Source organism: Oncorhynchus masou, chromosome 10 (assembly GCF_036934945.1).
Source record: "Oncorhynchus masou masou isolate Uvic2021 chromosome 10, UVic_Omas_1.1, whole genome shotgun sequence".
NCBI lineage: Eukaryota > Metazoa > Chordata > Actinopteri > Salmoniformes > Salmonidae > Oncorhynchus > Oncorhynchus masou.
This window is the reverse complement of record NC_088221.1, coordinates 19558742-19586477: the sequence shown is the minus strand read 5'-3', so window position 1 is coordinate 19586477 and position 27736 is coordinate 19558742. Positions and strand designations below refer to the sequence as shown.

Here is a 27736-nt window from a genome sequence, read left to right as displayed (position 1 = left end):
ACATGCTCACGCATGCATGCGCGCACACACTGTAAACACGTTTGAGGAAAGGTCAGTGTTCAGCTCAGGTACCCGTTGTGGGAGAAGAGTGGCAGACTATTAGAAATAATCACAGTTTCCATGGAGACCTGTGCTGGAGACAGGCTATTGCTCCAAAGCAGAGTACCATGCTGTGTAACAGCAGTATGCCTACTGTTTGTCTGTATGTGACTGTGTGTCTGTGTTGCGGAATTATGATTTTCTCAGATGTGTGGATGTTTTCTGAGAGAAGAAGAGAGCTATCACGTCAATGTTTTCCTCTCGATCCTCTGATTCAGCCTTGACTCTGCTCTTGCTGCCTGCCCTCACCCCACCAGCATGCCCCACCCCAGCCAAGTGTCCATCCCAGGATCAATGGACAGCCAGCGTCACGGAAACGGTTGAATTGGCCCAATAGGTTAGAGGGAGGTCTGAAAAAAAGTGGATCAGTTTGTGTCTGTATTTCCTTTTGGAATGACAGCTCGAGCCCCCTGTTATTCTTGCTGTGGGACCAGCACGGGGGGGGGGGCCTTCAGAGCTTTACACTTCTGCCTGCTCATGCCTGCGCTGCCTGAGGCTGTACCACTAACTCTACTACTACCGACACCACTTACACCTCCGTCTGCGCCGATGGGAGGATAGCAGCAGTGTGACATTTCTCTTCCGCTTTTGAGGTGGATTGGGGCTAATTAGGAGGACGCTGAGAAGATAAGCATCTGTTTTTAGTCTTTTTCTCCCACATATTTTTCCTCATTTCCATTCTTCGTACTCCATAGGGTATCCTCACTTGGTAGAGTGGATTTCCTGCGACAACAGCTAGTGCAAAATAGGACCTATAGAATCAACTCTGGGGCAGCCAGCGAGAAAACGCCTGCCAAAAAACATTCCAAAACCTCCACCTGAGCTCATAGGAGTCTGCAGAGTGGACATAGTGTTTTGGTAACCAGAAACCACTATTCCAGCTTTGCTTTTGTTCCTGTTTCTGACGAATAACACAGAAGACGCCCGGGCTTGGCTGACAGCTAACACCAACCCCTCGGCGAGAGACGGCAGGCGAGAGATCGCCAGAACCCTGGATGAGCAGGGCGCCCACCTGGAGCAGGGTGGGGAGGAGGCACCACAGACACCGGCGCCGACCCAGGAGATGACAGACCCCGGGGGACAAGAGAACAAGGGACCACCAGTCCGCTCTTCAGAGGAGGTGATTGGAGACAAACACACCTATTCAGAAGGGACCAACACCAAGGCAACCACCAACGTTCACAGATCAGGGACATTGGACACCTCACCCCAGTGTCCCCCTGTGCTCCTCCAGCATAGCGAGGGAGCAGAGGTTGTGCGCCGCGCCTCTAAGTTCAACATGGTGGGCTTGGAGGACTTTGAGGAGTTTGTTTTTGTTTTTGATTTCGATGACTATGACCTGCTGGAGTCCATCCATGACCACACGGGGTCCCCTGAGAACCCAGACCCCTTGGAGCACATCCGTAAGTACCAGGGCTCCCACCCCCCAATGGAAGCAGTGTGTGGTCATGGAAGAATGGACAACACTTTACAACAAATTCCCAAGTTTTAAATTAACACTGAGAGTGTGGACCCGGGTAGACACTTTACAGTATTGTTTTAACACACTGCTTAGTGCTTGTTGCATTCATCCATTTTCAGCCTTATGGACTTCACTGAGTGAGATCCTAAGTGTGTATGTTATCATAGACATTTAATTATTTAACCCACTACAGTGTATTTCATAAGCCTTATTCAAAAAAACTACTGGGTTGTTTGGATGACCCAACTGCTGGGTTGCAGGCATTTTTAAAAAGAGCAAGGTTGGTTTGTTGATGCTGGGTTATTGAGATATGACCCAGCGGGTCAGATTAGAAGACTGGAGGCGTGGCTTAGTAGGGGTGTGACTTTCAGGAAGTTGTTTTTGGCCACATGTGAGTGTAAATGTAATTCCGGTTCATCAGTTCTGTTGAATTGTTTTTACATGTTACGGTCAAACACTGATACTTTTGTAGCTTTAATGAAGATTACAGAAGTGTATGAGTTTGTTAAAAATTAATGAATTAAATTAATGAAAACTCAATTGGTGGTTAAATTAACTCATGTTTGGGTAATCTGAACAACACAACACGTTGGGTTATTTACCAAACCCGACAGTGTCTATATGTGTAATTCCTATTGAAAGCCAGCCAGCGTGGGCATAACCAATTTTGGAACGTTTTATCACCCGCAACCTGGATTCAGAATGTCTGCCAAGGTCAGGAAGATTGCAATATGAGACTACCTGAAGCATCTAAACTGGAACAACCATTTAAATAATGGGTGCAATAAGTCCAAGTAACATAATTGGATTAGTTTAGAAAATACTTATCATTTATATTTGAGAAGCATAAGTTTAATAAATCAATCAAAACATAGATATTGAAACTAACAGTTGTGAAACTCAACGTGCAAATAGAGCATCCTGGGAGATATAATAATGATGGGTGTGGCTTTGTTTCAACTCTGGTTATTTACACCAACACTGAGGTTATGTTAAACCAATAAGCATTAATTCAACACTTACAGAGTTAATTGTCATGTTTAGAGTGTCGGCACTAGGATTCAGAAGTTGGGATTATTATCACATTATTATCATCATTCTCATTTTAATACAGCAATGGTAACATTATATTCTCTTACCTAGTTTAGGTTAGGATAACTGTGTAAGGGGACAACATACAGGGCTTTCGGAAAATATTCAGACCCCTTGACTATTTCCTCATGTTGTTAGGTTACAGCCTTATTCTAAAAAAAATTTTTTTTTACTTCCCTCATCTATCTAAAAACAATACTCCATAATGATAAAGCAAAAATATGTTTTTAGAAAAAAAAACGGAAATATCACATTTACATAAGTATTCAGACCATTACTCAGTACTTTGTTGAAGCACCTTTGGCAGTGATTACAGCCTCTGGTTGTAACGGCGTTCTTCGTTTGTCGCAAGAAAGTCGGACCGAAATGCAGCGTGTTGGTTACTCATGTTTTTTAATGAAACAAAATGACGATTACATAAAAATACTGAGACAAATACAAAAGCAACAAAACGGAACGTGAAACCTAATTACAGCCTATCTGGTGAAACTACACAGAGACAGGAACAATCACCCACGAAATACACAGTGAAACCCAGGCTACCTAAATACGGTTCCCCATCAGAGACAACAAGAATCACCTGACTCTGATTGAGAACCGCCTCAGGCAGCCAAACCTAAACTAAACACACCCCTAATCAACCACAATCCCAATGCCTACAAAAACCCCAATACAATAACATAAACCCATGTCACACCCTGGCCTGACCAACTAATTATCTAAAACACAAAATACTAAGACCAAGGCGTGACAGAACCCCCCCCCCCCTAAGGTGCGGACTCCCGGACACACCTCAAAACCATAGGGAGGGTCCGGGTGGGCGTCTGTCCATGGTGGCGGTTCCGGCTCGGGACGTGGACCCCACTCCATAAATGTCATAGTTCCTCCACTTCGCGTCCTGGGATAATCCACCCTCGCCGCCGACCATGGCCTAATAGTCCTCACCCAGAACCCCACTGGACAGAGGGGCAGCTCGGGACAGAGGAAGCCCAGCACTGAGAGGAAGCCCAGCACTGAGAGGAAGCCCAGCCAGGCAGTTGAATCCGGCAGATCCTGGCTGGCAGTTCTGGCAGATCCTGGCTGACTGGCGGATCTGGAAGAGTCTGGTTGACTAGCAGATCTGGAAGAGTCTGGTTGACTAGCAGATTTGGAAGAGTCTGGTTGACTGGCAGATCTGGAAGAGTCTGGTTGACTGGCAGATCTGGAAGAGTCTGGTTGACTGGCAGATCTGGAAGAGTCTGGTTGACTGGCAGATCTGGAAGAGTCTGGTTGACTGGCAGATCTGGAAGAGTCTGGTTGACTGGCAGATCTGGAAGAGTCTGGCTGACTGGCAGATCTGGAAGAGTCTGGTTGACTGGCAGATCTGGAAGAGTCTGGTTGACTGGCAGATCTGGAAGAGTCTGGCTGACTGGCAGATCTGGAAGAGTCTGGCTGACTGGCAGATCTGGAAGAGTCTGGCTGACTGGCAGATCTGGAAGAGTCTGGCTGACTGGCAGATCTGGAAGAGTCTGGCTGACTGGCAGATCTGGAAGAGTCTGGCTGACTGGCAGATCTGGAAGAGTCTGGCTGACTGGCAGATCTGGAAGAGTCTGGCTGACTGACGGCTCTCGGATCCTGGCAGACTGACGGGTCTGGCTGCTTCATGCTGACTGACGGCTCTGGCTGTTCCATGCAGACTAACAGCTTTGGCAGCTCCTTGCAGACTGGCAGCTCCTTGCAGACTGGCATCTCCTTGAAGACTGGCAGCTCCTTGCAGACTGGCAGCTCCTTGCAGACTGGCAGCTCTAGCTGCTCCATGCAGACTGGCAGCTCTGGCTGCTCCATGCAGACTGGCAGCTCCTTGCAGACTGGCAGCTCCATGCCGACTGCCAGCTCTAGCTGCTCCATGCCGACTGCCAGCTCTAGCTGCTCCATGCCGACTGCCAGCTCTAGCTGCTCCATGCCGACTGCCAGCTCTAGCTGCTCCATGCCGACTGGCAGCTCTAGCTGCTCCATGCAGACTGGCAGCTCTAGCTGCTCCATGCAGACTGGCAGCTCTAGATGCTCCATGCAGACTGGAAGCTCTGGCTGCTCCAAACAGGCAGGAGGCTCCGGCAGCACTGTAGAGGAGGAAGGCTCTAGAAGCGCTGAACAGGCGGAAGACTCCGGTAGCGCAGGAGAGGAGAAAGGCTCTGATTGCGCTGAACAGACAGGAGACTCCAGCAGCGCTGTAGAGGAGGAAGGCTCTAGAAGCGCTGAACAGGCGGGAGACTCCGACAGCGCAGGAGAGAAGAAAGGCTCCGACAGTGCAGGAGAGTCGAGGCGCACTGTAGGCCTGATGCGTGGTGCTGGCACTGGTGGTATTGGGCCGAAGACACGCACAGGAAGCCTGGTGCGGGGAGCTGCTACCGGAGGGCTGGGGTGTGGAGGTGGTACTGGATAGACCGGACCGTGCAGGCGCACTGGAGCTCTTGAGCACCGAGCCTGCCCAACCTTACCCGGTTGAATACTCTCGGTCACCCTGCCAGTGCGGCGAGGTGGAATAGCCCGCACTGGGCTATGTAGGCGAACCGGAGACACCGAGCGCAAGGCTGGTGCCATGTAACCCGGCCCAATGAGACGCACTGGGGACCAGATGCGTAGAGCCGGCTTCATGGCATTTGGCTCGATGCTCAATCTAGCCCGGCCGATATGCGGAGCTGAAATATACCGCACCGGGCTATGCACCCGCACTGGGGACACCGTGCGCACCACTGCATAACATGGTACCTGCCTGGTCTCTCTAGCCCCCCGGGAAGCAGAGGGAGTTTGCGCAGGTCTCCTACCTGGCATAGCCATACTCCCTGAAAGCCCCCCCCCAAGAAATTTTTGGGGCTGATTCCTGGGCTTCCATCCACGTCGCCGTGCTGCCTCCTCATACCAGCGCCTCCCCGCTTTAGCCGCCTCTAGTTCCTCCTTGCGGCGGCGATATTCACCAGGCTGAGCCCAGGGTCCTTTTCCGTCCAGTTCTTCCTCACGTGTCCAATTCTCCAAGTGGTGCAGCCTCTCCCACTGAAGCTGCTTCTGTTGCCTCTCCTGTGGCTCCTGCCTGTTAACACGCTGCTCGGTCTGTGTGTGGTGGGTGATTCTGTAACGGCGTTCTTCGTTTGTCGCAAGAAAGTCGGACCGAAATGCAGCGTGTTGGTTACTCATGTTTTTTAATGAAACAAAATGACGATTACATAAAAATACTGAGACAAATACAAAAGCAACAAAACGGAACGTGAAACCTAATTACAGCCTATCTGGTGAAACTACACAGAGACAGGAACAATCACCCACAAAATACACAGTGAAACCCAGGCTACCTAAATACGGTTCCCCATCAGAGACAACAAGAATCACCTGACTCTGATTGAGAACCGCCTCAGGCAGCCAAACCTAAACTAAACACACCCCTAATCAACCACAATCCCAATGCCTACAAAAACCCCAATACAATAACATAAACCCATGTCACACCCTGGCCTGACCAACTAATTATCTAAAACACAAAATACTAAGACCAAGGCGTGACCAAGGCGTGACTTCTTGGGTTTTACGCTACAAGCTTGGCACACCTGTATTTGGGGCGTTTCTCCCATTCTTCTCTGCAGATCCTCTCATGCTCTGTCAGGTTGGATGGGAAGCGTTGCTCCACAGCTATTTTCAGGTCTCTCCAGAGATGTTGGATCCAGTTCAAGTTGGGGCTTAAGCTGGGCCACTCAAGGACATTCAGATACTTGTCCCTAAGCCACTCCTGCTTTGTGTTGTGTGCTATGTGCTTGGGGTCATTGTCCTGTTGGAAGGTGAACCTTTGCCCCAGTCTGAGGTCCTGAGCGCTCTGGAGCAGATTTTCATCAAATATCTCTCTGTACTTTGCTCCGTTCAACTTTTCTTCGATCCTGACTGGTCTCCTAATCCCTGCTGCTGTTAAGCATCCCCACAGGATGATGCTACCTCCACCAAGCTTCACCGTAGGGATGGTGCCAGGTGTCTTCCAGACGTGACGTTTAGCATTAAGGCCAAAGAGTTCAATCTTGGTTTCAGCAGACCAGAGAATCTTCTTTCTGATGGACTGATTCCAAAGGCTGACCCAAAACATTTCCGGCAGAGAAGAGATACTCAGAATGGACTACTAGTCCGTCTCAGGAGGCACACACACTACCCACTACTTCTGAGTATATTACTTGCTAATGTTCAGTCTTTGAATAATAAAGTTGACGAGCTCAGGGCGAGGATTTCCTTCCAGAGAGACATCAGGGATTGTAACATACTTTGTTTCACAGAAATATGTCTCTCTCGGGATTTATTGTCTGAGTCCATACAGCCAGTTGGGTTCTCAGTTCATCACGCAGGCAGGAATAAATATCTCTCCGTGAAAAAGAAGGGCGGGGGTGTATGTTTCATGATTAACTACTCAGGGTGCGATTGTGATAACATACAGGAACTCAAGTCCTTTTGTTCACCCGACCTAGAATACCTCACCGTAAAATGCCGACCGTATTACCTCCCAAGAGAATTCTCTTTGGTTATAGTCACAGCTGTGTACATTACCCCTCAAGCAGATACTGCAACCTTTTTGCTCAAACATGCACTGTCAACTGTGGAACCTTATAAAGACAGTTGTGTGCCTTTCCAAATCATGTCCAATCAATTGAATTTACCATAAGTGGACTCCAATCAAGTTGTAGAAGCATTTCAAGGATGATCAATGGAAACAGGTGCACCTGAGCTCAATTTCGAGTCTCATAGCAAAGGGTCTGAATACATATGTAAATAAAGTTTTTCTGTTTTTTATTTGCAATAAATGTGCAAATAAATCTAAAAACCTGTTTTCGCTTTGTCATCGCATTGGGTGTAGATTGATGAGGAACATGTTTTATTAAATCCATCTTAGAATAAGGCTGTAATGTAACAAAATGTGGAAAAAGTCAAGGGGTCTGAATATTTTCCGAATGCACTGTACATAGGTTATGTTGCTGGTAATTACTCTCGTAGAGGCCTATGAAATGTGACTGGAAAATTGAATCATGAATTTTTTTTTGTTGTATACTGTTTCCAGATAAGGCTCATATTTGCCAATATTATAATCTGTTTTATTCTTAGAAGCACATACAGTACCTTGTTCTCATTCAATTACGCCTGAGATAAAGTATGACTATTGATACAGCTAGTTAGTATTTGGTTGATTGTTTTTCCATTGACATACATTTCAGCTTACATTGTTTCCCATGGCTATAAATGGCTCCATTTGCTGAAATACATCAGCGTTCCCATTCACTCATCTACAGTAATTCAGAGCAACTGTACATTTTTCCATACTAACGAATGGAGAATGTGAGTCTAAAGTGGAGGAGTAGCACTCATCTCTTTTGGTGGAAAGCCCTGATATTGGTAATTGATTAGTGAGAATTCAGAGTTGTTTTTATTGATTGTATGGAGCAATAAATACAAGCTCATTTCTGCCAATGCTTGGTTGGCCTGGGTGAATTGGAACCCTCTCTATCCCTCGCTGTCCCCTGCTAAACTATTGATCATGTGGCCCCTGTTCAGTCCTGGGCCCCTCCTTTACTGGAGCAGAAAGAAATCCCATAGACAAACTATGCTGTTGTTTCTATGACTTTCACTGGATTTGGACACTTCTGCAGTAGTGCTGTGAGGGTTACCTCGATGCTGGTCGCAATGACAGTGTGGGCACTGGTGTCCAATGATGACCAGAATGGACCCAAAGAGCTCATCAGAGAGTGAAAGAGGGAGAAAGGGGACAGGTGTTAAGAGAAGTGTCATCTGTTTTCTGGTTCATCATCTGGTTTCTTTGCTTGACTTTGGTGATGGCTCTCTGCCCCTCTGTATAGATAATACATACTGAATATACATTACACCTTCTACTGGGTTCATATAGGTGCCTCAAGCGGGTTATCTAAGGGATATAACTAGCTACAGAGCATTCCCAGAGATGCAAAAGAGAAGGGACAAGGGTTACTAATGGGCCCATAGAAGAGTCACCTATTGATCATTCACAACCACGTCAAATTGCAAACCTTGCTAGTGACCGTAGCTACTGGAGGAAGCTTGTGGTCGACTGTGTTGCAGCTGAAAGATGATGATGTTGATTGATCAATATCTCTATTGTCCTAATTGGGAAAGTCACGCTGCCGCCAGGAATTGACGATATACAAGATGTGTAAACCACATATACACACTACTCACTAAAAGAGGGGCTACAGAGAGAGCAGTGGAATACAGAATGCAGAATGACATGAGTTCCACACTAAGGGCCATTAGAGGATTTACAGAGGGTGAAGCTGCACGGGGTGCTACAGAGGACATTGGAGAGACAGACACTGGTCGCTTACTATGGCAAATAATTGGGGTTACCGAGGGCATACACTATGTTCACTACTGTGTTAATCTGTATCAAATCTTTTCCATCCAGACTGGTAATTGTAGAATCGAAAACAAAGGGGGCAGAGAGGGAGAAAAGTGGGGTTGTCGAGGGCATACTCATTGGCACAAATAGGGCACAGAAGGGGCACAGAGGGAGAGAAGTGGGGTTATGTAGGTCATAGGAGGGGGGCATAGAGTTGGTATTAGAGGGGCACAGAGTGCAGATAGCGTCTACAGACGGGGCATTCAGAAGCTACTCAAGATCACAGGCAATACTTTGGGAAGTTATGATGATGATGACTTGAATTCACATGTATATACAAAAGTTACATGCATATTGTAGCAACCTTAACCCAACACCTATAGACCTCATCAAGAGGTTCAGATCTTTTCACACAATGACTAAGATGTTGGGTTGACAGTTGTTGGACCCGGGTTCGAATTCCATGTTGAAAAGTGTTAACACCAACACAAGGGGTTATTTTACTCCAATAAGTGTTAATTCAACACTTACAGAGTTCATTATTATGTTTAGAGTGTAGGGCCTCATGAAATAGATTGCAATATAATATCATGACAACATTCACTTAGGATTGCACTTTGTAAAGTTCATAGGACTGAAAATTAATGAATGGAACAACCATGTCTTTGTCACTAACAAATTCAGTCATGGGTGGTAACTCTACAATTTACTTGAAAAGGAAGGCACTCTGGGAAATATGCAAATAAAGCTTTACGAAGCAGTGTATTAGTTCAACACAGTTCAGTGTCTATATGGGTTCACACTTTCAGTGTTCATTCAACACTGGGGAATTTGCTGCGCACTTTACGAGCAGCAGAATAACTTTTACTTAGTTAGCAAAGCTCAGAGCGAGTCCAGCCAAAGGGTGTCTCTTCCACTTCAATACCGAGTTACCCCTGGGAGCACTCCCAAACCTGTTAGCATAGAGCGTTTGTTATGATGATTATATTGCCTGAACAACACCACAGAATGAAAGAATAAAAGGATGGAGGGATGAACTTGGGGTCAGAGGGATGGAGGATGAGAGAGGGAACAAAACAACCTGTTTCCTAGACTTTGTTTATGGCACACTCTGTGGTGGGTGTGACTACAACACAACACAAAACAGCTGAGGTCTAGAGGTGGTCTGGCCAGGCCTTCTCCCCAGAGTGTCTGCAAAACCAGCCCTTTGATTGGCAGTGTAACTAGCATCTACCCCCCCCCCCCCCACACACACACACACACACATGAACACACACACCCTTGTCCTTAGAGTGTCCTCTTCCTCGTTCCACCCACATCGCCAGGCCCCGCTCCTAAGGAGTAGACAGCATCAATTACGCAAAATTCAATAAAATATGGTTTGTGGCCTGAAGAGCTTCAAATTGAATCAGGCTTTTTTTATTCTCTAAAGGTCTGTGGTGGGCGAAAAACCACCCAACATAACGACCCGTCTGTTTGCCCAGCTCCTCTGTTACCCCACGTACCTACTGTGTGCCGTATTTTCCCTTTATTTCCCATGGAAACTTTAAATGGGCAATCGACCATCATGATTATGTACCCATTGAAGTACCCAGTCAGAACCCAAAATATAAGCTTGTTTTGCTCCAATGTTTGTAAGCAAAGTAAATGTAAATAAACACTAAAGCGTCAAAACATGAATTTGAGAGTGGTTACATTTCTCCAGCCCTATCCCGCAGATTTTTACTGAAACAGGGGCAGGGAGTGCGCTTTGTTATTGTTTCAACTGCTTATTGCGCTTTTAATAGACATCTATAATCAGTTTGATTTATTATTCTCTGTCATAAGACAGAGCTCCCCCATAGAGACAGTACTCAGCCAGTCTTTTGCCTGGTACACACACACATTTGACATAACAGTTGTGATATTTGCAAAAACAATATGTGACACCGCACAACGGTTGTGTTGTGCAGACAAATAAAAACACATGTCAAATGCCTCGTACAACCTGAGTGTGTACGATACTACGCCTTCGAGTGAACACAGTTGACCTTTTCTGCAGCTGACCTCCCAGTGTCATTAATAATTGCTCCTGTTGTTGTGCTTTAAGGTCACCGATTCGAGGACAACCCTGGAGTGAGGCGTCACCTGGTGAAGAAGTCATCTCGATGCCAGCTCCTCCAGACCAACAACAGCTCTTCTCAACTGTCCAGCGTGAAGAAGAAGAGGACGGCTGACAAGAAGACCCATGAGGTGAGAGAGCAGACTCCACGGCACCAGTTGATTGGTCAATTGATTAATTGACTAATTGGAAATATTAAATCATTGAAAACATAGGATCTTCCTAGTAATTGCTTAACTAAACATTTAGCAGATCTAAAGCCAGGGAACTTCACTTCACAGTTGGAGTCACGACATACTGTAGACCTAAGCCCTCAGTCATAACACTTAGAAGATCTATTTTGAGACTGTATAATCTAATCAGTGACCTTTGCAACATATTTTCTAACTTTGTGTACTATTTCTATCAAAGTGTTATCTGAGTCGCTCCCTTGTGTCCCATTCGTATGATGTCATAGTCTGGCAAAGGAGTGATCGCCGTCTATTTGGTCCCTTTAATGATCCAGGAAGGTTGTTGCTAACATCGACTCTGTTAGCTCGCTATGTGCTCCAAGAACATTCCTTGTAGAAACATTTCAATAAGTCTCCGACAGTGCAAAGCACACATGTCAATTAGACCAAAAGCTTTTTCCTTAGACTTAATAAGAAAACATTCTGCTTTACTTCATAGACTTTAATATAATTGAATTTGACATTTTTCCATTCAATAGATTTTCAACTTTTTTCTCAGTTCTTGAGCAAACAAAGAAAAGAAAAAGAGAAGATGAGCCATATGGGAAGTCATGGATAACTAGGTGTCTGTTTGGTCTCTATAGGTGTTTGTGGAACTCAATGAGCTGATAGTGGATAAGAACCAGGAAATGCGCTGGAAGGAGACGGCCCGTTGGATCAAGTTTGAGGAGGACGTGGAAGAGGAGACAGACCGCTGGGGAAAACCCCACGTGGCTTCGCTTTCCTTCCGTAGTCTGCTGGAGCTCCGCAGGACCATCACACATGGTGACGCCCACAAAACACACACAAACACACAGACACACAATCACAAATTGACCATTGATAAAACTTTGAAATTCCACTACAATAGGTAGTAAATCTGTGCCCTTCACTCTCCCACTGCCATCCCACATAAGGTGCCGTCCTTTTGGACCTGGAGCAGACCACCTTGCCTGGTATTGCTCACCTGGTGGTGGAGACCATGATCATCTCAGACCAGATCAGAGCGGAGGACCGGGCCAACGTGCTCCGTGCCCTGCTGCTCAAACACCAGTGAGTGGTCAGCTGCCCAGGCTTTAGCTCAGAGGACTATCCCACATAAAATAGCACAGTGCATTCGGAAAGAATTCAGACCCCTTCACTTTTTCCAATGTTACAACCTTATTCTAAAATTGATTAAATATTTTTTTTAAATTGTATATATAATGCACTGTACTAGAGGTCGACCGATTATGATTTTTCAATGCCGATACCGGTACCGAAAAAAAAGGGCGATACCGATTAATCGGCTGATTGAAGAAAATATATATTTGTAATAATGACAATTACAACAATACTGAATGAACACTTATTTTAACTTAATATAATACATCAATAAAATCAATTTAGCCTCAAATAAATAATGAAACATGTTCAATTTGGTTTAAAAATGCAAAAACAAAGTGTTGGAGAAGAAAGTAAAAGTGCAATATGTGCCATGTAAGAAAGCTAATGTTTAAGTTCCTTGCTCAGAACATGAGAACATATGAAAGCTGGTGGTTCCTTTTAACATGAGTCTTCAATATTCCCAGGTAAGAAGTTTTAGGTTGTAGTTATTATAGGAATTATAGGACTATTTCTCTCTATACCGTTTGTATTTCATATACTGTACCTTTGACTATTGGATGTTCTTATAGGCACTTTAGTATTGCCAGTGTAACAGTATAGCTTCCATCCCTTTCCTCGCCCCTACCTGGGCTCAAACCAGGAACACATCGACAGCCACCCTCGAAGCATCGTTACCCATCGCTCCACAAAAGCCGCGACCCTTGCAGAGCATGGGGAACAACTACTCCAAGTCTTAGAGGGAGTGACGTTTGAAACGCTATTAGTGCGCACCCCGCTAACTAGCTAACCATTTCACATCAGTTACACCAGCCTAATCTCGGGAGTTGATAGGCTTGAAGTCATAAACAGCTCAATGCTTGAAGAATAGCAAAGAGCTGATGGCAAACGCACGGAAGTGCTGTTTGAATGAATGCTTACGAGCCTGCTGCTGTCTACCACCTCTCAGTCAGACTGCTCTATCAAATATCAAATCATAGAATAAATTATAACATAATAACACACAGAAATATGAGCCTTGGGTCATTAATATGGTCGAATCCGGAAACTATCATTTCGAAAACAAAACGTTTATTCTTTCAGTGAAATACGGAACCATTCTGTATTTTATCTAACGGATGGCATCCCTAAGTCTAAATATTGCTGTTCCATTGTACTACCTTCAATGTTATGTCATAATTATGTACAATTCTGGCAAATTAATTACGGTCTTTGTTCAGAATAAATGAACTTCACACAGTTCGCACTGAGCCAGGCGGCCCAAACTGCTGTATATACCCTGACTGCTTGCACGGAACGCAATAGAAGTGACACAATTTCCCTAGTTATAAGAAATTCATGTTAGCAGGCAATATTAACTAAATATGCATGTTTAAAAATATATACTTGTGTATTGATTTTAAATAAATGCATTGATGTTTATGGTTAGGTACACATTGGTGCAACGACAGTGCTTTTTTCGCAAATGCGCTTGTTAAATAATCACCCTTTTGGCGAAGTAGGCTGTGATTCGATGAGAAATTAACAGGCACTGCATCGATTATATGCAACGCAGGACACGCTAGATAAACTAGTAATATCATCAACCATGTGTAGTTAACTAGTGATTATGTTAAGATTGATTGTTTTTATAAGATAAGTTTAATGCTAGCTAGCAACTTACCTTGGCTTCTTGCTGCCCTCGCGTAACTAGTAGTCAGCCTGCCACGCAGGCTCCTCGTGGAGTGCAATGTAAGGCAGGTGGTTAGAGCGTTGGACTAGTAACCGGAAGGTTGCAAAAACGAATCCCCATGCTGACAAGGTAAAAATCTGTTGTTCTGCCCCTGAACAAGGCAGTTAACCCACCGTTCCTCTGCCGTCATTGAAAATAAGAATGTGTTCTTAACTGACTTGCCTAGTTAAATTAAAACATTTAAAAAAAAGAATCACCCACAATCGGTGTACAAAAATACCAATTACCGATTGTTATGAAAACTTGAAATCGCCCCTAATTAATCGGCCATTCCGATTAATCGGATGACCTCTGCACTGTACATAGGTTATGTTGCTGGTAGTTCCTCTCATCATGAATTTCCGTATGCACTGTCTATAATATATGACCTCAAGTGTATTTATCATCATCCCTAAGTCTCCATCAGATCTCATAAAGAGAATGAAAGACCATGACTTTGTCCCAAACAGCACCATATTCCATATGGCAGGGCTTTCCAACCCTGTTCCTGGAGAGCTACTGTCCTCTAGGTTCAGGACGGTGGCTCCAACCCAAAAATAGGTCATCTACAACCCTAATCTAGGTCACCTCCAACCCTAATATAGGTCTTCTCCAACCCTAATATAGGTCTTCTCCAACCCTAATATAGGTCACCTCCAACCCTAATATAGGTCACCTCCAACCCAAATCTAGGTCTTCTCCATCCCTAATATAGGTCACCTCCAACCCAAATCTACGTCATCTCCAACCCTAATCTAGGTCACCTCCAACACTAATCTAGGTCACCTCCAACCCAAATCTAGGTCACCTCCAACCCTAATATAGGTCATCTCCAACCCTAATATAGGTCACCTCCAACCCTAATATAGGTCACTTGATTCTAATAATCTGCTGGTTAGTAAGATGAATCGGGTTAGTTACAACTGGAGTTGGAGCAAAAATCTACAGGAGGGTAGCTCTCCAGGAACAGGGTTGGAGACCCCTGCCCTACCTAGTGCACATAGGGCTCTGTGGTTCTGGTCAAAAGTCGTGAACTATTTAAGGAATAAGGTGCCATTTGGGATGCACATAGTGATTATAGTTGGACCTACAACCAAATGATAGAATAAGTAGTGGGAGATCAATACTAAATACATAGCCCAGTTAAAACATTTTTCTAAATCTCACTTGACAGAGATGTCAATCTCAATTTGACTTCCCTGGTTAAATGAAGGATCTGACTGTTTTAAATCATCACAAACAATTGAAACCATTTCGGTCCTAGATGAAAATACTGAAGAGTATCACCCAAACGGCAACCGCCCCATTCACCCACTTCCCCCTCCAGCCTCCATTGCTTTATCTATCCAGTCTCCAATTAGTCCTTTTGAAGTTTTTCTTGGTAAGCCCTTTTGTTGGTTTATTAGTATTTGCGGCACATGATAGAGTTCAACAAGCCTTATATTTTATTTTTTATTTTTTATTTTACTAGGCAAGTGAGTTAAGAACAATTTCTTATTTTCAATGACGGCCTCGGAACAGTGGGTTAACTGCCTGTTCAGGGGCAGAACGACAGATTTGTACCTTGCAGCTCGGGGGTTTGAACTTGCTAGTCCACCGCTCTAACCACTAGGCTACCCTGCCACCCCATATATAGGGAGAAAAGACTTGATGAGTGTCAGCAGTCAATTTGAATTTAAGGCTGAGGGATGAGCAGTATGAGTACATGACTGAAGGATAGAGGAGGACTTTTCCTATGTGTTTTGTTGCCTTCAATGTGGTTGCTTGCAATAGTTGAATACAACCCAGGAAGTCGCCTTAAGTTGGGACACAGGCACATGTGGCCTCATTCCAACATACGCATGCATAAACACACACACAAGCACGCACTTTTCAAATCTGTGTGAACCCTCTCTTCTATCTGTCTCTGTACTCAGATTCAGTTTTCCTAGGCCCAGTTTGGTCCCTAGGCCCAGTTTGGTCCCTAGGCCCAGCTTGGTCCCAGATCCCGACACAAGCCCTCCAGTAAAGAAGAGGACAGAATGGTACCATGTTTGGCCATAACAGTATTCACCTTGCATGGTGTCTTGAGGTACTCTGTGGTGGAACATTAATGGTTTGCAGAGACTCAGCAGCCATGGTTTTCTTACTAATGTTGTGGTGTGTTCCTGGGTTTGCTTCAAGCAATCATCCATTTTTACCTAAATGGTATGTATGCTTTTTGGATGATTGGATGAAGTAATGGCTACTAGGCCTATTGTGTAGTCTGAAGTTGATCAATTGCTGGGTTATATTAGTGTGTTCTTTTATACCGGTTGCTATTATGCTGTTTGATGTTTAAATTGGTACAGGTCACCATCTACACATTTCAGAGTCAGAAAGGACAATATCAAAATAGTGTCATTGTCTCTTATGGAAAACAGTGAAGCTTGAGGACAAATGTACTTGCAGTTATATTTATCCCAGGCATTGTTGTCAAAACTTGGGTTGTGGCTTCATCCCAGAACTGAAACCTGCCTAGTGTGTCTCTTCTGGTGCCAAGTGCCAACCTCCCTGTAAGCCATGTTACACCAGGGGTCAGTGACAAGTCACCTGGCATTCTGTCACCAACCATAGAGCAAACTCTGGGCCAGATTGAACCATTGTCAACCATTTAGACAGATTCACTATAAGTGCACCACACACACACACACACACACACACACACACACACACACACACACACACACACACACAGACACACACATTTAGTTGAATATATTAAACTATGTCTCTCTCTCTCTCTCTCTCTCTCTCTCTCTCTCTCATTCTCACACACACACACACACAGACACACACATTTAGTTGAATATATTAAACTATGTCTCTCTCTCTCTCTCTCTCTCATTCTCACACACACACACACACAACAGACGGTCATCAACACTCCGCCACCAGGCCTCGTTGCACACACCCCGTCAGTTGCAACCTTTCAGCAACATTTTCCACCATGTCACCAGCTGCTTTCCATGGGAAAAGCCTTCGAATTGGCTGAGCCAGTCCAAGATAGGAATTTATGATGTGGAAAGAAATGCATCAAGGTGGCTGTAGAATTTAGCTCATCGCTTACTCATTCCCGTTTAAAGATTCTCTGGGTGCTGCTTGAGCACAATTCGGTATGGTGGCACACCTTGTTCTTTTGTTTTGTTGAACTATTGTGTCCAACTCGGGAGACGGGTAACAAGACCAAACGGACCTAATGATGGAGGTGATCTCACCTCTGGACCGGAGTGTGAGTGTGATCAAACTGTCTGTGTGCTGTGAGGGGCCTGGTCACACACACACACACACACACACACACACACACACACACACACACACACACACACACACACACACACACACACACACACACACACACACACACACACACACATTGCTGTCTTGTTTTAGAGGAGCACACCGAACACAATCCAGTGTGTTCCATGGAATACATAGAAAACCACCAGTGTGTCACCCACTTGAATAGTTTGAGTCAATTTATTAAAGAGTCTTTATAACATATCCTTGAGTCTTTATAACATATCCTTGAGTCTTTATAACATACCCTTGAGTCTTTATAACATACCCTTGAGTCTTTATAACATACCCTTGAGTCTTTATAACATACCCTTGAGTCTTTATAACATACCCTTGAGTCTTTATAACATACCCTTGAGTCTTTATAACATACCCTTGAGTCTTTATAACATATCCTTGAGTCTTTATAACATATCCTTGAGTCTTTATAACATATCCTTAATAAAAGCCTTCATAACATATCCTTGAGTCTTTATAACATGTCCTTAATACGAGTCTTTATAACATATCCTTAATAAGAGTCTTTATAACATATCCTTAATAAGAGTCTTTATAACATATTCTTAATAAGAGTCTTCGTAACATATCCTTAATAAGAGTCTTTATAACATATCCTTAATAAGAGTCTTTATAACATATCCTTAATAAGAGTCTTTATAACATATCCTTAATAAGAGTCTTCGTAACATATCCTTAATAAGAGTCTTTATAACATATCCTTAATAAGAGTCTTTATAACATATCCTTAATAAGAGTCTTTATAACATATTCTTAATAAGAGTCTTCATAACATGTCCTCAATAAGAGTCTTCGTAACATATCCTTAATAAGAGTCTTCATAACATGTCCTCAATAAGAGTCTTCGTAACATATCCTTAATAAGAGTCGTTGGACGGTATGTAGAGGATATGGAGGATTTGTTTCCTTTGATACTGACTCCATTAACTATCATCCACTTCTTGAATGGACACAATACATATTAACATCGCAGTGCATAATAACCACTTTATATTGTATAGCAACCTTCATGAAGTTCCAGTCTTATTGCATGGCAACTCCCGACTGTAATACAACCTCCTGTGTCTCCTGCTTCCAGCCACCCCAACGACGAAAAGGAGGGCCTCTGCCATCGCAACCACTCTAGTAACAGCCTTCAAGGCAGCTTCCACCGCAACCACAACCACGTTCCCAACACTGCGTTGCCCCTTGTGGCCGAAGACCATGCAGCGGTCCACCACCACTACCACGACAACAAAGCACCAGACCATGACAAAGAGGTGTTTGTGAGCTTGTTTATGAGGGGCGTGGGCAAAGTGTTGCTTTTCTGTTTAGTCTTGTGCATGTCTATAGGCTGGACTGGAGATGTATGTTTAAAGGCCCAATACAACCGTTTTTTAATCTCAATATCAAATGATTTCTGGGTCAAAATTAAGTATCTTACTGTGATTTTTTTAATTAACATTTTCAAAAAGAAACAAGAATAGCTTCTTAGCAAAGAGCCATTGTTCAAGCAACATTTCTCTGGGACTGTCTGAGTGGTATGAGTGGGGAGTGGAAAATGGAAAACAAGCAGCTGTTATTTGCAGAGAGGTTTGGAATTCTCTTATTAGTCTATTGACTAATTTACTGCCTGGTGATGTAACCAGGCAGGCTAAAACTCCATCCCACCAAAACAGGCTGAAATTTCAGGCGGTCGTTTCAGCTCTTACACTAAAAGGATATTATCATCATTTTCACAATTTCACATTATTATTACAACCTCATAGTGTGGAAGTACAGTATATATAAAACAGAGGAAAATCAAATTTTTTGAGTGCGCTGGGCCTTTAAAGCTATTGGTCCGATACTGTTAGCCTTTTGGATATTTGTGTCTGCGTCTTTGTGTCTCAGTTACAAGCCTGAATATTTATTCAGATGGACATAATACACCTTTTCTTGGCTCAATGGCCTTGTCCAATTCCTTTGAAAACAAACGAAGAATGGTCTGAGTAGATGATTTCACGTTCTGAGGCACAGAGATATTGCTAAAATTCCACCTTGAAATAGAAATACAATACTGTATGTCATATTCAATTTTTTCTCTCCATTGTATAGTACTGTATATCACACACACTGAGTGTACAAAACATTAGGAACACCTGCTATTTCCATGACATAGACTAACCAGGTGAATCCAGGTGAAATCTATAATCCCTTTTTGATATAATTTGTTAAATCCACTTCAATTAGTGTAGTTGAAGGGAAGGAGACAGGTTAAAGAAGGATTTTTAATGCTTGAGACATGGATTGTCTATGTGTGGTTTTTCACACCCAGCAGTTTCCATTGTGTATAAAACATGGTCCAACACCCAAAGGAAATCCAGCCAACTTGCCACAACTGTGGAGTCAACATAGGCCAGCATCCCTGTGGAGTGCTTTTCTATAGAGTCCATGGTCTGATAAATTGAGTCTGTTCTGAGGGCAAAAGGGGTGCAACTCAAAATTAGGAAGGTGTTCCTAATGTTGTGCACACTCAGTGTATATTAGAGTTTACAAACAAATCTGAGATATGCGTTGAGTTCAGTAATGCAGCCACAGTGGGAAACAGAAAACCCCAGATATTGCTTGGAATCGGAGACAAAAAAAAACTTCCATTAGCCACTCCACCCACATGAGATGAATGATGTTCTTAGTCAGCTTACAGGTGCTCCTTGTTAAAACTTCTTGATGCATTAACTGTGAAACTTTAATGTTCCCCGTGGCTTGAAACTTTGGCAAATTTAAAACAGCTCATAAAAATCTAAAACTCCAGTCGTATTAAAATATTTGAAAGTGATTTTACCATTTCGTACTTTTGTCACTGACGTTGTGTTGATTTGTGTCTGCAGATGAATGCTAGATGGACACTGTACGACTGTTCATAACAGTCTGTAAAATTGACAAATGTGGGGTTTGGATCAACTAAATGCCAAGGAGAGAGCCTCTGTGGATGTTCTGTGACCGTCTGGCAAAGCTTTTGTTTAGCACAGGCCTTACACAGGCTTAGCATGAAATACATCCTTATGTTTATTCTTCACCTGTTAACATTCTTCTGGTTTGTGACTTCAGAAATCACATCACCCCCCCCTGCCGACGGCTCACGACCATCAGGTTACCAAACACACAAAACTCTTAGCCAAAATTCCCAAGGACGCCGAAGCAACCGTGGTCTTAGTAGGTAAGCCCAAGGAGTATATATACAGTACCAGTCAAAAGTTTGGACATGAGTGTTTTTCATTATTTTTTACTATTCTATATATTGTGGACTAATAGTAAAGACAGCAAAACAATTAAATAACAGATATAGAATCATATAGTAACTAAAAAAATGTTAATCTAAGCAATGTATATTTTATACATGAAGGTCAGTCAATCCGGAAAATGTCAAGAACTTTAAAAGTTTCTTCAAGTGCAGTCGCAAAAACCATCAAGCACTATGATGAAACGGGCTCTCATGAGGACCGCCGCAGAAAAGGAAGACCCAGAGTTACCTCTGCTGCAGAGGATAAGGTCATTAGAGTTTACTGCACCTCAGAAATTGCAGCCCAAATAAATCCTTCACAGAGTTCAAGAAACAAACACATCTCAACATCAACTGTTCAGAGGAGACTGCGTGAATTTTTTTTTTTTTTTACCGTTATTTAACTAGGCAAGTGAGTTAAGAACAAATTCTTATTTTCAATGACGGTCTTGGAACAGTGGGTTAACTGCCTGTTCAGGGGCAGAACGACATATTTGTACCTTGTCAGCTCGGGGATTCAAACTTGGAACCTTTTGGTGATTAGTCCAACGCTCTAAACACTAGGCTACCCTGCCGAAATCAGGCCCTCATGGTCGAATTGCTACAAAGAAACCACTACTAAAGGACACCAATAAGAAGAAGATACTTGCTTGGGCCAAGAAACATGAGCAATGGATATTGGACCGGTGGAAGTCTGTCCTTTGGTCTGATGAGTCCAAATGTGATTTTTTTTGTTTTTTTGGAGTAGGTGAACGGATGATCTCCACATGTGTGGTCCCCACTGTGAAGCATGGAGGTGTGATGGTGTGGGGGTGCTTTGCTGTTGACAGTGTCAGTGATTTATTTAGAATTCAAGGTACACTTAACCAGCATGGCTACTAAAGCATTCTGCAGAGATACGCCATCTGGTTTGCTCTTAGTGGGAGGAAAAGCAGTCAACAAGTGCTCAGCATATGTGGGAACTCCTTCAAGACTGTTGGAAAAGCATTCCATGTGAAGCTGGTTGAGAGAATGCCAAAAGTGTGCAAAGCTGTCATCAAGGCAAAGGGTGGCTACTTTGAAGAATCTCAAATATAACATATATTTTGATTTGTTTAACACTTTTTTGGGTTACTTTTGAGGTCTTCACTATTATTCTACTATGTAGAAAATAGTTTTAAAAAATTAGAAAAACACTTGAATGAATAGGTGAGTCCAAACGTTTTCCGGGTACTATATGTGTGTGTGAAACATGCATTTGGATGTACTGTACATTTATTTTCAGGGCTACATTTGCCTGTGTAAGTATTGGCTCTGTCCGTTCACATGTCAGCCTTAAGGCGGTGTGTACCAATTGTTAGAATTGATTTAATTTCTAATTGGCACAACTCATCTCTCCACTAACAGTAGTAGCAGATGTGTGGTGCAATTTCTCAGGTAAAATGGCTTGCCCTGGAAACACCCATTGGCTGCAATATTGCCGAGCTTGCCTCCCTTAGCCCTCACCAATTACCCCTTACCTATTAGCATTAGCATTGTTTCCAAAGATCCTTAACTGTGTGTCATTCCTCAGGGTGTGTGGAGTTCTTGGAGCAGCCGGCCATGGCCTTCGTCAGGCTGAGTGAGGCGGTGCTGCTGGAGTCGGTCCTGGAGGTGCCGGTGCCAGTCCGTTTCCTTTTTGCCCTGCTCGGCCCCGCTCAGTCCAACATGGACTATCACGAGATCGGACGCTCCTTCTCCACCCTGATGTCTGACAAGGTAGCTGACCTGAAAAAAAAAACATGGCACACAACTTTTCCCATAATTCCTCTCAGCTGTAAATGGTACAAATAGTACAAACATTTAGGTCTGGTTTCCCAGACAGATTAAAAGTCCTGGGGGAAAAAAAGAGGTTTAGTCTGGGTCAATGAGATGTTGTAGACCATTACTCATCTCTTCAAAACATCCCCAGAACTTCCACGAGGTGGCTTATTTCGCGGATGACCGGCAGGACCTGCTGAACGGCATCAATGAGTTCCTGGACTGCAGCATCGTTATCCCCCCGTCGGACGTGGAGGGCAAGGACCTGCTAAAGACGGTAGCCTCCTTCCAGAAGCAGATGCTGCGCAAGAGGAAGGAGAGAGAGAACATTAAGAAGGGCATGACCCATGCCACCCCCGGGACAGACCAGGAGGTCAAAGGTGATCATAATTGTATTTATTTCTTTATTTTGTTTGCAGCCCTTTGGAGTTCCCCAGGAGTAGATTGAAAAACACAGGCTTACTGGATGTCTGTCTGTTTCACTGCACTGCAGAGGTGAGCCAGGACGAGCAGGAAGAGGAGGACCAGGAGGTGGACCCCATGAAGCGGTCAGGCATCCCATTCGGGGGCCTCATCCATGACATCAGGCGACGCTACCCACGCTACGCCAGTGACATCAAGGACGCCTTGGACTCACAGTGCATTGCCGCCATCATCTTCATCTACTTCGCAGCCCTCTCGCCCACCATCACCTTCGGAGGACTGTTGGGTAAGAGAGCTTTGCCGGCACATATTTGTTTTCCTTCTACCTCAAGAATGTGATTCACCGACGTTTCAGAACAAACAATGAAATGTTTGATTGCTGTCCTAGGAGGATGTGTACTCCATAAAGTGCTAGCTAACTAAATAACCAGCTAGCTTAATATAACACCCCATTGCCAAAAACGTTTGCGACAACATAGCTAGCTGTTTTTCACAATTCACTTGTACCTCTACATGTCACTGTAGGTTTTAGATACTGATTAGTTCACTAATATTGTACAATATTCAATAGTGTTCTCATTAACTCGAAAGTAGCTGTTACTGAATGAGAAGATACATAAAGGAAGTTTAAAAACTACAGCTCAGTCAATATCCTTCCACCTTTCCAATTAAACAGGAGAGAAAACAGAGGGCATGATGGGAGTCTCTGAGCTTATCATCTCCACGGCGACCCTGGGGGTGCTGTTCTCACTGTTGGCCGGACAGCCCCTGCTCATCATCGGATTCTCAGGACCACTGCTGGTGTTTGAGGAGGCCTTCTACAAGGTGCCTGAAAATAAACACATTTACAGCAGGGCGATGGTGGACAGAAATCATCCAAAAATCATGATAATTAAAAGCATTTTAAAAAGAGGTCTTAAGAGCGTTAGATATGTGTATCTAATAGGCTACTTCATGTTGCACAGCCCATTTGAAACCCCATTTGCCCCGGTTCGGAGCCTATTAAATATCTATTTCACTCTTCCATTCTCACTCCCTTTCTGCCTCTCTTTCTCCCTTCCACACCTCTCTTCCTCCCTATCTCTCCGTCCCTCTTCCACCCTCAGTTCTGCCAGGCCCAGGGCTTTGAGTACCTGACTGGCCGGGTGTGGATTGGCTTCTGGCTCGTCTTCATAGTGCTGTTGATAGTAGCGGCCGAGGGCAGCTTCTTGGTCAAATACATCTCACCCTTCACCCAGGAGATCTTCGCCTTCCTCATCTCACTCATCTTCATCTATGAGACCTTCTCAAAGCTCATCAAGGTAAAACCAATGGGTAATGTTTTACATGAGGACAGTCTGACACATCAGATGTGGTATTTAGCCTTTTTCCATCTTCCAGGTATTCCAGGAGCATCCTTTGATGAGAAGCTACCCGCCTGCTCTCAGCCTGCCCGGTATGGACTTCATCAACCCCACAGACCCCGGGGGCCCGGTCCTAAACCAACCCAACACAGCCTTGCTGTCTCTCGTCCTTATGCTTGGCACCTTCTTTGTGGCCTTCTTCCTCAGGAAATTGCGCAATAGTCGCTTCCTGGGCGGGAAGGTAACCTATGGCAGCCATTTTCTCAGAAACCCCTCATTTGTTTTCTCTGGGCTCATTTCAATCCAACGTATAGGTTTTGGTCCAAGTGTTTCTCCCTTACTAATAACAATAACAATTATCACAAAATGCAGTATGAATATAGGCTTCCTATTCTACACCTACCGTATACAGTATAATCTATAGCAGTGACCCTATGATCTGGAATGTTCTGTTTTATCATGTGATCCCCACAGGCCAGAAGAGTCATTGGAGACTTTGGCATCCCCATCTCCATCCTCTTCTCTGTACTGTTGAGTTACTCCATCCCCGATACGTACACCCAGGTAACCATAACTGCCATTGCCAACACCTACATCCGTATATGTGACTGACTGGCCTGATTCGGTCTTATGTTGCAAGATTTGAAACTGTGTTTTTTACATTTGAATAAAAGTAGAGACTAGAAAATGGTATAGCATACACTGCATTTGAGGAAAAATGGAAAAGTAATTCTGCTTTGAAAGTTGATAAAATGGCCCTTGAATGTTTTGGTACACATACTGGAGAGCTCTTCTTTGTCTACACCCATTCGGCATCGTTCACACCCTTTTAAGCTTTAGCCCCACCCATCTATGTGAGGCCATGTACTAAACAACCAAATATTTCAAGACTGAAGGCTGGTTTATACTACGGGTCTGTTCGTAAATTTAATCTGGAGTGCAGAGTGTGCTCTGGGCGTTCGTAAATTCATAGTGCTGTCAGATGGTCTATTTGTAAATTCAGAGCGTTTTGCTCTTGGAGCGTTTAGAGCGCACTTTGGGCGCTCTGACCGAGGTGCAGGGTTGATTTGAGCGTTCTGCCCTAACAACAGCAGTCAAGCACTCAAGCTGACTGGCTTATGTTGGCTAGCTTGCTAGCTACTTCCAGACACAAATGAGTAAACAGCTCACTCTGACCGTTATCCAGAGCATTGGTGACTGCAACTGTGCTGCTGGTAACAATTTAATTTGCCAACGTTTACTGACACCGGCCATATTCATCGTGTGTTGAGCATTCGTAAATTTGTCAGTTATTCTGCACTCTAGCACACTCAGACGAGAGTACTCTGAAATCGGAGTAGATAGCCAGAGCGAATTTACCAGCTATGTCTATCGACAGTTGTCACAGTGGCATCATGAACATTCTATTTAAATGGTTACTTGCATACTGGAGTATTTTGTTTAGACATTTAGCCTTCTAGCTAAACAATGAACCATAATCCCATCTCATAATGTTACTACCCTGCATGAATCTGCAGGTAGCTAACCAACCAGGATCAATGTTAGCTAGCTAACATTAGGCTATAACTAGCAATGCAAATGGCTCTTAGATATGAATAATACTTCTACACAGATTAAACATGTAACGTTAGCCAGCCAGCTACCGCTAGCTGGCTGGCTAACATAGACTTTAACTTGAAATGAAAATGACTGACGAAATTAGAAAATCTGAAAATCTAAATTGTCTGAAAATGTAGCTACCTAGACTATCTTACCATATACATGGATGGACGCTTCACCATCTCTGTCACGGATGCCATGGATGCCCTTAGTTTGAAGATGTAATCCGGAGGCAGGTTTTTTACACACCAGTGTGTTCTCTTTTCGACTCCGTCTGCATATTTGCAATCAAACGTCAGAAGTTTCTCTGTCTCCTTAGCTATCATAGTCTAATTCCACTGATTTCAAAACTTGGTCCTCCAGACAGAAAGTGGAGAGCAACACTTATGCAGTTCTACCTCGTGATATCTTTCAAAAAAGCAGGGTTAGAAAGGATTACCTACACATACTGACCAGCTCGTGTTATAGACAGAAGCGTGCTACTTGGTAGACCAATCCGAAATCAATTCTCAGGATGTTCAGCCCACTCACTATCTCAGCCAATCATGGCCAGCAGGAAGGTTGCTGACTTTTTCCCTGGCTAAACCATCTAGGCTCATAATTTAACAATTGTATTCGTATTTACAGATGGCTTACAAGTTTGTTATTAAGGCACATGAAAGTTTGCATGTTCCAGAAGGCATTTCTGCTCCCATAAATGTTTACGTTCAAATGGCTCACCTGTGAAGTAGTGATGCGCGACAAACGCCTAGTTTCCTGAAACAAGTCACATATCTAAAGGCTCCACTACATCCCTGATAACTACATCCCTGATACACATTTAACATTTAAAACAAAGTCACTCACAACAAACTGTCCTGTTCTTGCTCGTTATAATTTTTACAGAAGCTGAATGTACCATCTGGTTTCTCGGTCACGTCTCCTGACAAGCGGGGCTGGTTGATCAGTCCATTCGGTGACAAGAAGCCCTTTCCCTTGTGGATGATGGGGGCTTCGGTGGTGCCCGCCCTCCTTGTCTTCATCCTCATCTTCATGGAGACACAGATCACCTCGTAAGTGCTGCCTGTTGCTATGGTAACGTGTCACTTTAGAAGTGAAGAGGGAGTCAATTACCATGGTTATGCCAGTCACATTTGTTAGACTAGATAAAATAAAATACAATGTTATTGGTCACGTACACATGATTAGCAGATGTCATTGCAAGTGTAGTGAAATGCTTTGCTTCTAGTTCCAACAGTGCAGCAATAACTAACATGTAATCTAACAGTTCCACTTCAACTACCTAATCAAACTAATCTAAGTAAAGGAAGAAGAATATATATAAATGGATGAGCAAAGACAGAGTGGCATAGGTAAGATGCAATAGATGGTATAAAATACAGTATATACATATAAGATGATTAATGCAAGATATTTAAACGTTATTAAAGTGACTAGTGATCCATTTATTAAAGTGGCCAATGATTTCAAGTCTGTATGTAGGCAGCAGCCTCTCTGTGTTAGTGATGGCTGTTTTTCAGTCTCTCGGTCCCAGCTTTGATGCACCTGTACTGACCTCACCTTCTGGATGGTAACGGGGTGAACAGGCAGTGGCTCGGGTGCTTGTTATCCTTGATGATCTTTTTGGCCTTCCTGTAACATCAGGTGCTGTAGGTGTCCTGGAGGGCAGGTAGTTTACCCCTGGTGGATGCGTTGTGCAGACCGCACCACCCTCTGGAGAGCCTTGCGGTTGTGGGCGGTGCAGTTGCCGTACCAGGCGGTGATGCAGCCCGACAAGATGCTGTCAATTGTGCATCTGTAAAGGTTTGTGAGGGTTTTAGGTGCCAAGCCAAATTTCTTCAGCCTCCTGAGGTTGAAAAGGCGCTGT

The 27736-nt window shown here is 43.9% G+C and overlaps 1 protein-coding gene across 1 annotated transcript in view; it reads left to right on the top strand.

Moving 5' to 3' along the window:
• The window catches only part of slc4a3 (solute carrier family 4 member 3), a 56140-nt gene that overhangs the window by 13838 nt on the left and 14566 nt on the right, over positions 1-27736 (top strand). The window contains exons 5-17 of the mRNA XM_064976133.1: positions 11113-11255; positions 11939-12119; positions 12251-12386; positions 18563-18743; positions 20554-20662; positions 22278-22462; positions 22656-22884; positions 22998-23213; positions 23604-23752; positions 24034-24228; positions 24308-24511; positions 24745-24834; positions 26755-26921. Of these exons, the coding sequence (XP_064832205.1) occupies positions 11113-11255; positions 11939-12119; positions 12251-12386; positions 18563-18743; positions 20554-20662; positions 22278-22462; positions 22656-22884; positions 22998-23213; positions 23604-23752; positions 24034-24228; positions 24308-24511; positions 24745-24834; positions 26755-26921 (2185 nt within the window). The remainder of the gene's footprint in view (positions 1-11112; positions 11256-11938; positions 12120-12250; positions 12387-18562; positions 18744-20553; positions 20663-22277; positions 22463-22655; positions 22885-22997; positions 23214-23603; positions 23753-24033; positions 24229-24307; positions 24512-24744; positions 24835-26754; positions 26922-27736) is intronic.